Raw genomic sequence first — 12,138 nt, forward strand, 5'->3', positions numbered from 1 at the left:
AAGTCACCATGTTGACATTTATTCTCCCTCAGTTCTCAGGCCAACATCATTTAGTTCTCATCCTTCTTCTCTGACCTCATATATTCTTTGATGTCTCCTGTTCATTTCACATGATTTTTGAAAGTCACACTCAACTCCCTCCTTTAACCCTTTCCAGACCAAGTCATCTGCTCAGATGACTTTGACTATTAGCTCTGTCAACTTATAATGAACAGGAATACATAAATCAAATTCAGAGAAGACAAGGTCTGGCACTGCAGTTATGGCTGTAAAATTGTATTTTGCATAAATTATTTGGAAAATGCTTAGAAGTAGAGTATTTTAATTAACTTTCACTGAAAATTTCCATGTTTTGGATTTTAAAAATTAAAACTGATTTTTGTTTGTTTATTTTTATATCAAATACTGCAAAACTCTAAAAAACACAAAAAATACTTTTGCTAATCCAGGTAATGGGATAAAAATCCATAGTTTGGGTATAGACCATACTTAACACAATCCAGACTGTGTATGATTGTTCCACAGTTTCTTGCTTAAGTTCATTTTTAAAGTTTTGTTGTCTAAGAACATCTACTCTGAAGGTCAGCAATGCAACGTTCACAGAGGTTAATGTTAGAGGTGCACTGATACGTCAGTCCCATATCGGCTCAGCACTGATATAAGGAAAATTGACCTTATCGGCAATCAGCTTTTTTGGCTGATGTGGCCAATAACGTCTCCAATAAATGCCCCGTGCATGCATGCAGCCCCAGCGCAGCATACAGGCCGCCAGGAGAGCAGCTCAGCAGCATGGAGAGCAGCCGGCCCTGGCTGGTAAATCTGTTGTGGGGGAAGGGGCAGGGAGGGCAGATCAAAGCGCCCATGGTGAGGGAGGGAATGGGGCTAACGCAGGGGCAGGGGCAGGGGCAGGGGCAGGGGCAAGTGCTGCCCAGCGCAGCTGGGGTGGGGCGTGGGATGGAGCCATGAGCAGCTCAACCGAACCGGGGGGGGTGGTTCCCACAACTATGTGCACGTCAGGAGGGCATGGGTGGAGTGTGCAGATGCCCCGCCCCCTGCACTCCCCGGACAAGCCACCGCTCTGTCCCATGCCCTGCCCCTGCATCAGCCCCACTTCCTCCCTCACCGGAGAGCCTCCATCTGCTCCCGCCACACACCCCTTCCCCCACAACAGACTTACCAGCTTGTCCCTGCTCTCCAAGCTGTGGGGCCGCATATCAGCAATCGGATCAGTATTGGCCAGTGTGGCTCATTAAAAATCACCCATCAGTATCAGCCCCCAAAATCTCTATCAGTGTATGCCTAGTTAAAGTGTTCTTCCATGGAGGTCCTTGGCTGAGTGTATGGCTGCTACGGTTGGGGTCTACGGGTGTGTATCCGAGCATAAGGATTTTCCTGGGCTCACTGTTGGCATATATGACAGGTTGTTTTGTGACTAGGCATTGCCCATAGCACTCTCCCACTCTCTAACTAGTGGGCCAACCTCAAGCAACCAGGAAGGGAAAATATGTGGGTCAAGAGAGCAAACTGGGTAAGATTGAGCCAGGTAGTTCAGTAAGATGAATGTATGCCTGGAAGGGAGATCTAGGTTCTGGCTGCCCAATGACTTTTCTGCACCTTGCATTTAGTATTAACCAGATAAAATGGTTAAACAGTTATAGGATAAGTTCTGTCCCACTGGGGCAGCTCACTTGAACAAGCAAATGTATGTATCAAGTACAAAAATATGAGTAGGGTTGCCATCAGTTTATACGCCGTTTTCTCCACTCTTCTTCATTTGTTGTTTGTTCTCTTTGTGAAGAGGATTCCACTAGTAGTGTCAGGGCCTGGCCAATCATTCATTTGGAATGGTTTCAAAAAGGGATGGATAGCTGCAACAGCTGTTATATTCTAATTATGCACAAGCCTGTAGGAATCCAAGTGGGCTAAATCACCACATCTTTAATCAGGTTCAAAGTTACACTGGTTTTTGCTCCTTTTTTGTTTCATGTAACTGTTGCAGTGCCACAGGTTTTGCAGCTGAGTTCTGAGCAGCAGCTTTCCTTTCCCTTTTGAAACCTTTGCAAGCGTATGCTTCTGTGTACCTAGAGGCAGGGGGGAAAATGGTGCAGTTGCACCCCCTTTGATTCCTGCTTCACCCAAAGTCTAAAATTTACTGCCTGGAAGTAGCAGCATCTTTTCTATTTAGGTAGCAGTGAGGGAGTCACCTTGAATTCATGGCCCATTATAATCCATCTGATTCCTTCTAAACTTTTCATTCCACCAGTGTTAACTACCTTCTCTCTTTTAATGCTCCCAGTAGTTAAGCTGGCCTTTCTTCTGCAATTCTGCTGTCTGTAGCTGCTCCTGGTTAATGTAGCTCATATTTCAAAGCTTTGAAGACTGTTTTTAACTCTAGCTAGAAACATTAACTCAGATGTGGAAGTGTTAACTCACGTGAACATTAACTCATGTATGGAAATAACTTTCAGTGAAACATTGGAAGCACAATCAAGATGCTCGGAAGGCTAGATTTTGTTTTATGAAAAAAGAGTTGTACTTTTAATTCCAGTGACTACAGGACTAATAAATCAACCTAGTTTGATTATTTTTGCCCGGTTTGTTGTACTTCTTATACATAATATATGATATAGTGAATTTTGCACATTCCAATAAAGTTTTCTTTTGCTTCTAATATTAAACTGAATGATATAGACCCCTAATACTAGAAGCATTACTAATTTTTTTTTTAACTGGAGAAAAATATATGTTGTGTTATGTGATTATGTGCTTTTCAAAATCCAAGATCCACCCATGTCTATACCCACTGTATTTTGGTATCCAAATGCCATAATCGTAGGAATATAGTGATTCTGTATTCAGAAACTCTGTCCACAATTCCAGGGCAACTCTGCTTTCAAAAACTAATTGGCATTGAAAGAGTTAACACTGAACATTTTATATAATCTGTAGCAGGGCTATGTGAAGCTTTGGTTGCTGATTTGATTTGGCCTGATTCGGTGGCTGAATCTCCAAATCCTAAATCGAATCAGGAGACCCTTTAATCTCTCCGAATCGAATCGGAACCCTCCAAATCGATTCAGAAAGATTCAACAATTTGGACATAGACACAGCTTTAAATGTTTTTTTCTACATACCTCAAGGTACCAGGTGGCTCATGAACACTGTGATGGTGGGGCAGATGGAGCATCACACAGGCACATGGTGGGGATCTGCAGCACACTCAGCAGCAGACCCAGAAGTGGACCAGAAGCACTTCCAGTCTACTTCTGGGGCCACTGGGCAGCGTGCAGGGTGCCCCCCCCCTCCACGGTCCCCCCCAGCTTGGTGACTGGTTCCTCCTGGGTCTGGGGGGCATGTGGGGCCCTCATGACCGATTGCCAACCTAGGCCAGTGCAGGGGGACCCCCCTGTGCACTCCTCAACAGACCTGGAAGTGGACCAGAAGTACTTCTGGTCCACTTCCAGGTTCACCACCGAGCACGTGCCCCCTCCCCCCCCATCCCCCGGTGCTCCTGTGGGATGCTCCATTCATCCCACCATCACAGCATTCATGAGCTTTGCCTGGTACCCCGAAGTATGTATAATAAAACATTTAAAGCTGTGTCTATGGCCAAATTGCTGATTCTGCAAATCAGCATCGAATCTTCAGATTCTGATTCGAGCTGAATCAAATTGGGATAGTGATCTGAATCAACAAATTGAATCACTATCCCCAATTCAGGCCAGATCTGAATTGAATACGGCCCTGTAACAGGTTTCCCTCCCCAGTGGCATCTTTTTGCTTGCTATCTGCGACCTATGAGGGGCACCCTTGAAGTCCCTTAATGTTTCGTGTGTCCCACTTTTACTCGTCTGCCACGTCTTGATGGAAATATTATACAAATGTTTTTGTAAGCGGGAGACTGCCTATTGTATTTTTATGTTGTGGTTCTCAGCCACCACAGGCCTTGACCCCTGTCTTTCTCTAGCTAGGCCTCCCAGTCTAAGTTTGACTCTGAGGCTCTAGCTCCTTGATCTTGGAGCTCATGACCCTCCTTTTTGCCTCTAATGTGGAGCCCTGACTCTCTGGCCTAGCAGCTTGTCCACTAGCCCCACATCCAAGGGGCTGCAAGTTCAAAGCTGGGCAGCAGTCTTGAACCCCCACTGTGCAGCACACAACTGCATGCCTGGTGCACTAGGCAACCTTGGCCTTTTATGACTGGAGGAGGCCTAAAAGGCCTCCTCCACAAACCACCAGTCTATCAATCAACCAAAGTGGTGTGTGTGTGTGGAGAGAGAGAGTCAGTTAGTGGGTTCTAACCACAACAAAAAAATAGAAATTGAAGAAGGCAGCAATGCCAGCTTACATTTTCTTTGTAGCGTGGTGCTTCTGCTCCCCCGCTGCCTCTGACGCTCCTCCTGATGGTGCTGCCACCACTTCTCTGAGGATCAGCAGCAGTTCCTTTCTTACAGCAGTCAGACCAGCAGCCTAGGCTCTCTGGGGAGCTCCCACACACAACAGTCCCCTTCAGCCACTGCCTCTTTACTGCCACCAAGCCCAGGGTTTTTATAGTTCTGGCCTGCCCCTTCCAGTCACCTGGCTAGCTGGCCAGGCTCAGCTTTTAACCCCTTCCCTGCCAGCAGGCTGTGCCTGGAAAGTTCTGGTCTTAAAGGGACCGACCTGCCTTTTGGTAACAGGGATAGAGTTCCCTGTTACAGGCCCGTTTCTCACACTCCTAGTCAGTAGATGTCTGAATTAGCATTTTGTGTAGATAAATGAGAGTACATGTATATGAGACTGTTGGGTGAGATTTGGGGGATTTGGTGTGAGGTGTCATCAGTGTGACAATCAGCTCTTTACCTGTCTTTCATCTAACCTAGGCCCTGCAGTCTCAGTCTTTTCCCAATACCTAACTGCAGTACAGGACTGGATGCAAATGAATCAATTGAAGGTGAATCCAGACAAGATGGAGGTGATGGTAGTGGGCAGTCTGCATGGTCTGGGTGGTATTGGAGCATTTACCATTGATGGGATTCAGCTTTCTCTTGCCAGGCAGGTTCACAGCCTTGAGGTGCCCCTGAATCCTCCACTGTACCTGGATCTTCAAGTGGCAGCAGTGGCTAGGACCACCTTTCACCAACGCCATCTGGTGAAAAGAAGGCTGTAACCCTGTCTTTCTGATGTGAATCTGGCACCTTCATCTATATTTTTGTAACCTTGGGGATAGACTGTTTCAGTGCTCTCTACATAGGACTGCCCTTGAAGACTGCCCAGAAGCTGCATCCAGTGTGGAATATGTCAGCCCACCTTCTTACTGGGGTGGGTCACCAGGAGCACATACTATCAGTGCCCCAGAACCTGCACTGGCTCCCAATAGCTTTTCAGGTAGAATTCAGTGTGCTTCTTACACCTACAAGGCCATAACAGGCTGGGTCATATGTACCCTAAGAGCTGTCTTCTCTCTTATGCCCCATCTCGATCCATAAGGTCAGCAAAGAGCAACCTCCTCAAGTAGCACCAGTACACTAATTCTATTTGGTGAAAACACATGTGAGGCTGTTCTCAGGGGTTGCTCCTCAGCTCCAAAACTCCCTCCCACCAAAGCCCCAGTGTGTACACCTTTCAGAAGTGCTATAAGCCCTTTCTATTTGAACAGGTATGTAGCAAGCCAGTCTAAGATGGCTCTCCTCCCTCAGGAGAGGAGGAGAGTTGTTTTATATTCTATTTTAATAATCTTCTTGCTTTTATTAGTTATATTATTCTCTTGATTTTTTTCTCTTGTACATTCTCTTGTTTTATACACTATTTTGTTCTTTTACTAAAAGCCACCCTAAGTCTTTGTAGGGAAAGGTGGCATATACATCCAATAAATAAAGACTAAGGCCTAAACTACTGTTATTATCAAACTCAGTGAATCAACAATCTATCAGATAGCATAATCACAGGAACGGTCTTTAAATAAATGCTTTCATTCTATAGTAATTGATGAGGTTGATGAGGGAAGGTAGCAGCAAACAAGAAAAGAACCCATAGGAAAAAAGTGGTCACAAAAGCTAATCCAGGTAATGGGATAAGAATCTATAGTCCCTGTTTAAACCATACTTAACATAATCCAGTCTATGAATGATTCTTGTTCCACAATTTCCTGGGTTTTTTTAATGTTTTTGCCTGAAAACAAGAGTCCTGAGGTCAGCTATAGAATGTCTAGGGAGGTTAAAATGTTCTGCCATGGACCTTTGTTTCTTTCTGTAACAGATGTCAGATAAGTATTCATTCATTCTTACCTGTAGAGATCCATCTGATGTAGGCATCATTCACTGCCTAGACCACATTGGCCCCATTGTCGGTGACCATGAATCCATGGCTGAGCTTGCCCTGCCCAACGAGCCACCCCTGCACCACCACGTGGTTCATGGCCACCATGATCTCCCTTGCCATGTGGGACCCATCCATCACCTCTGCTTGAAGGAGAGCACAGTGATGCCCTGACTGATTGCACCAGTGCCCTGTGAGGGAGAGATAAGCATGCTCTCCACCCTGGCTGCTCCAGATGTCTGAGGTGAAGTGCAAGGCTACCTACAGGCTTGCCTTCCACAGCTCCTCTCTAAAGTACACCCTGCATGCCTCATACAGGGAGGGCACCATCATCCTGCTAAAGGTGATGCATGCAGACACTTAGCATGATGGGGCCACAAGCGCCATGAGCTGCTTAAACCCTAGCCCCTCAACAAAGAAGAAGGGCTGGCTATCTAAAATAAGCATTTCCCCAGCTCTGGGTGACCTCACTTGCCTTCAGAACATGCCCCCCTTTGTCTCCACCTTTCCTCCACTGGTCCAGAGTGGCCTGCTTCTGCTTCTTGGGGATGGGGGCTTTGGAGCGAGAAGGGGACACAACAACAGGAGGAGCTGAGCCACCCGCCCCCACAACTTCCTCTGAAGTGCCTTCCAGAGAAGGAGACCTGCCTCTAGGGGAACTTTGTGGACTACAAACTCAGCTTCCTCCTCTTTCCCCATGCTTTCCTTCACTATGGCCCTCAGCTCCTCCTCTGGTACTGGAAGGTTCACGCTGGGAACTGAAATTGGGGTGGAGAATGTCATTCTACTGCTGGTTAGTGGTGGTGGTACAGGTCAGGTACTGCTATCACCTCTTTGCTCCCACTAGCAGCAGAAGACTCATCCCCGCCAGGGAAGAGGGTGTATCTATGTTTGGGGTGGGGGGAACTTGCAGCTCTCCCTCTCGCTTCCCTGCCAGAAGGCCTAGCACCTGCCTTTCCAGCACGCTTCATAATGCCTTGAAGCCTTTCAGATACTGCTGCTCCAAGAGGGACACAGCTCACAAAAGGCACAGATCGCTTCAGACACAGCTTTATATGTTGTTTCTATGTCCCTCCCCCAGAGCACTGTGATTGGAAGGGAACTCAAAGAATGATCACAGTCACTGGCCAGCTATAGATATCAATATCATACCAGTCTTTCCCCCCGTCTCAGCCTTTTCCATACATGGAAAATCACTCCTTAAGCATTCCCTCTAAGCAGCGCAATCATGTCACACAGCCATGCGCACCATGCAACTTAGAGGGAATGCTGCACCCCATCCCCCTCCCTCTTCTCAGTTTCTGTTTGCTGCAAGCCTTCCAAATCTCCGAATCTCTCTGAATCAATTCAGAGGCTTCCGATTCGATTCAGACCTTTTAATGGGTCTCCCAATTTAATGCGGAATCGGGGATTCGGCTGCCAATTCAGGCCGAATCCCCTCCAAATCAAATCAGCTACTGAGCTTTGCACAGCCCTAGTATTTGGTGCACTGAATACCACATTTTGGAATAGATCTGTGAATGATCCATGGATCCTGATGGCTTTCTTGTGTGGAGTGTTGATTGTTCTGGCAGTAGATAGCTAACCTCTGCATTTCACAGGTGATAACAACACTACTCGTGAACACTGTTTTACAGAATATTTTGTTCCATCTGCTACTTAGTTCTGTTTCCCTGACAGAAACCTGAGAAAGGGTACTTTGATATCCACAAGTTTGCCTATGTCTATCTTAATCATGCAGTTTGTCCATTAAAACAGGTTTTCTTTCCTTCCAAATTTTTGTGTTTTCAGCATAAATATAAACATTTTTTTACAGATGAAGAATTTTCATAAAACACTGCTTCATCCATATCCATTTTAGAGTGAAAAAGACTTTGTTTGTTTAACAAATATGAAATCAGCTCTACAAAAAGCAATTAAGATTTTGTGTTATAAAGTAGGGTAACTCTATTATCTGTATAAGATAAAACAGCTCTTTTAAATGTGGTCATAATTCAGGAATTTCATTCTGTGGGAAATGCCAATATTTCAAATTTTTCCTTTATCCCATATTAGAATAAAAAGCCAAAATCGTGAAATTTCCAGAAAAATTAAAATTCTGGAAAAAATTACTTGGAAATATTAAAATGACCATATTAAAAATGTAATGAGGACAAAGAATTTATGTTCAATAAGGCTGAAATGCTCTGTTTCAACTTTAGTTCAACTTAAAAGAACTTTAAAAAACCAATATAAAACTCAAAAAGAAGTATTTTGGTGTTGAAAAATGCTGAGAAAAGTTATAGTTCCTGCAAAACATTTTGGCTTCACTGACTCAGCATTTTAAAACAGAAAACTCCTACACTGAAAAATGTCCATCCAATTCTGATGCATATATTATGTTAGACTTTATATATAAGGGTATGCATTGTAATTTTAAGAAAATGTAAACCTTCTCAAATTCCAGTTAGTTTGTGTTTTTATCATATGGGATTAGATGTGTGCCAGTGCTTAGAAATTAAATTAAAAGTGTTTGTTTTACAATGACTACTAATGTGTCCTTAATAATTAACTGCTATGTGGATTTATCCAAAACAGTGAAAACTCTTTAAAATAACTGTACAGTAGAACCTTGTTAATTCGTGCTATTGAATTTTGTGAGTAAAGGGTAGATCTAAATTGTTCTCATAGTTGCCTCCATTTAGGTGAGCAACAGCTAAAAAATGTGTGTTTTACCCCAGAAAGGCAAACCAAAATGACAGAATTAGGTATGGAGGATCCCTATTCAATCAATGGAGTTATCTCTGTACTTCTGTTATCTCAGTACCCAGAGCACCGCAAAGGGAAATGCCTTTTTTCATTGCAACAGAACCATTCAGTTCAGTGGAAAGTGCAGCACCCTTCAGTCTTGGACATATCCAGTGGAGATGCCCAGTCGATGCTCCCACGATGTTCTTGCTAGTTAAAATGAAGAAATAACACTGACACAGACACCTGACCCTCCCCAGACTAGCCCCAGCCCATGGGAGTGTTCTCATCACTGAGCTGAAGTCATGCTCCAACTTGCTTTCAGTCTTTCTGGCCTTTTAGTCCCATGAAACTTGCGCTATTCTTGAACCTGCCCCCGTAGCCCAGGTTCAACAGGAAAAGTGTTCCTCAGCCTCATAGTTAGGGCACTCTCAGCAACAGAAGTGGTTTCAAATCACTTCAAGAATCCAGGTCACCCATCTCCTGTGTGTGTGCTTTAACAACTAGGCTATTGGGCAAAAAGTGAGCGCCAACACTATGTTTAACAAAGAAAGATACTGAGTGCTGCTCTTTACAAGCACAGTTAATGATAGTCAATTCTTAGGCATGCACTGTAGCTACCTAGCACATTGGGATCTAAGATGGATGTTGTGCATCTCCCAGATCTCATTTGGATCACAGCAAAGCTTAGGCAGATGTTTTGGTGTTTTGCTCTGAATACTTTTTGAAATTATTCAAAAACATCAGCTTAGGCATCTAGTGATTTTTTTAGGACAAAATGGATTTTCCTATTGAATGTAGGCACTTAAGTGGTTTGGCAGCCTCAGAAGAATTTTTTTTATGACTTAGTCACCTAAATTCTATTTACCAGGGTGCCCCTAGGAGTAACTAGGAATAATGGGTACAAACTAGTGGAGAGTAGATTTAGGTTAGACATTAGGAAGAAATTTTTCACAATAAGGGTGGCCAGAATCTGGAATGGGCTGCCAAGAGTGGTGGTGCTATCACCTAACTTAGAGGTCTTCTAGAGGAGGCTAGATAAGAACCTGGCTGGGGGTCGTCTGACCTCAGTCCATTTCCTGCCTGGAGCAGGGGGTCAGACACGACGATCCTTCAGGGCCCCTTCCGACTCTACAATTTATGAATCTATGAATCTACCAAAGTCCTATTTAGGCACATATAAAAGTGATTTGAATCTGGTTCTAAGTTACCAAAAACAATAAAAAGACAAAGATAAGGGAAAGTGTCACATAACATATTTTATATTGTTGATTCTAGGATTGTTTTATTCATTATAATGTATACTACCATATAATACAGTCCATATTGTAAAAATAATGAAACACCAATAATAAGAGATCTTCTGTCATTGAAAAATAGGGACTGGTAACAATTTCTTGTGGGAATTTAAAAGGGTGTATTTACAGCAGTTGGATTACAGAGGTTCTACTGTTTTTTCAGTGATTCCAATTCAGATCTTATTAATTCTTTACTACATCTTCTATTTTTTTTCTAGGTCTTACTGCTGCAGCATCTCTTGTATCCCTGGCTTGGGCTTTGGCTTCCTATCAAAAAGCCCTGCGTGACTCCCGCGATGACAAGAAACCCATCAGTTACATGGCTGTTATAATTCAGTTTTGCTGGCATTTCTTCACAATTGCAGCCAGGGTCATTACTTTTGCTCTGTTTGCCTCAGTTTTCCAGCTATACTTTGGGATCTTCATCGTCCTCCACTGGTGTATCATGACCTTTTGGATCGTCCATTGTGAGACAGAATTCTGCATCACCAAATGGGAAGAGATAGTGTTCGACATGGTTGTTGGAATAATCTATATCTTTAGTTGGTTCAATGTCAAGGAAGGAAGGACACGCTGCAGGCTTTTCATTTATTATTTTGTGATCCTTTTGGAAAACACCGCCTTGAGTGCTCTCTGGTATCGGTACAAAGTCCCACCAATTTCTGATGCATTCGCCATACCAGCACTGTGTGTGGTGTTCAGCAGCTTTTTAACAGGCATTGTTTTTATGCTGATGTACTATGCCTTCTTTCATCCCAATGGACCAAGATTTGGGCAGTCACCAAGCTGTGCTTGTGAGGACCCTGTAGCTGCCTTCACTCTGCCCCCAGAAGTGGCAACAAACACTCTAAGGTCTATCTCTAACAATCGGAGTGTCACAAGTGACCGGGACCAGAAGTTTGCAGAGAGGGATGGGTGTGTGCCTGTCTTTCAGGTGAGGCCCACTGCACCTTCTACGCCTTCCTCACGGCCACCAAGGATTGAAGAATCAGTCATTAAAATTGATCTCTTCAGAAACAGGTACCCAGCATGGGAAAGACATGTGTTGGACAGAAGCCTAAGAAAAGCTATCTTAGCATTTGAATGTTCCCCTGCTCCTCCACGGCTACAATATAAAGATGATGCCCTTATCCAGGAGCGCTTGGAATATGAAACCACATTATAAAAAAAAAAAAAAGTGAAGACTTGAAGAAGTTACTACGTTACAGTCCAAGTTAGGGGTTGACAGTAGGGCTGTGGCAATAACTAAACTGCATACTACAATAGAGAAACAAGCAGTAGTGTTCTTAGTCTGGCTATCATCATGATTATCATTTGATCCACAGTATGCAGTCTCTCTGCAGTACGCTGATAAAGCAGCCTCACCTGAGACTCTCAGAAAAACCAATTACTTCAACAGGGATATAAACCCCGGGGCCATGACTCCTTGCTGCTATGAAACTCAACTGCACAGTACTTACAATCAAAACAACAGGAAGGTTCTGATGAAAGCTTTCAACATTGACCAGTAGTGCATTTTATTTTAGAAATGAATTATTGATATTTGCATATTCATTGACAAATGAAAACACCTTGGCAAAATAGCTTAGTTGTACCATATAATAATGTTGCTGTTATGAAAACTGATTTCTGCAAAAATGACAGGGGTATAATCCTCAACTCTCCAGCAGATAAACTATTCAGTTTAGAACAGATTTGCAAAATAGTTCTCAATCAAAAAGTACATCATCATGTTTGCAAACCAATCAATGCAAAATAAGCTAAATTTCAGTGAAATGGGGCATAAGCATTAGCACCAATCAAACTGTTAGTTTTCTAT

General features: G+C 43.6%; 1 protein-coding gene across 1 annotated transcript; it reads left to right on the forward strand.

Annotated features, from left to right (window-relative positions):
* Positions 1 to 4,005: 4,005 nt before the first annotated feature.
* On the forward strand, positions 4,006 to 11,484 carry XKR4 (XK related 4; the record flags this gene model as incomplete). Its single annotated transcript, XM_025193227.1, is given in 2 exon segments — positions 4,006 to 4,067; positions 10,538 to 11,484. Coding segments are annotated over 2 exon segments (1,009 nt in total), but the record flags the coding sequence as incomplete, so codon positions are not given.
* Positions 11,485 to 12,138: the final 654 nt, after the last annotated feature.

The sequence above is a fragment of the Alligator sinensis genome, unplaced genomic scaffold, assembly GCF_000455745.1.
Source record: "Alligator sinensis unplaced genomic scaffold, ASM45574v1 scaffold1104_1, whole genome shotgun sequence".
NCBI classification, from domain to species: Eukaryota; Metazoa; Chordata; order Crocodylia; family Alligatoridae; genus Alligator; species Alligator sinensis.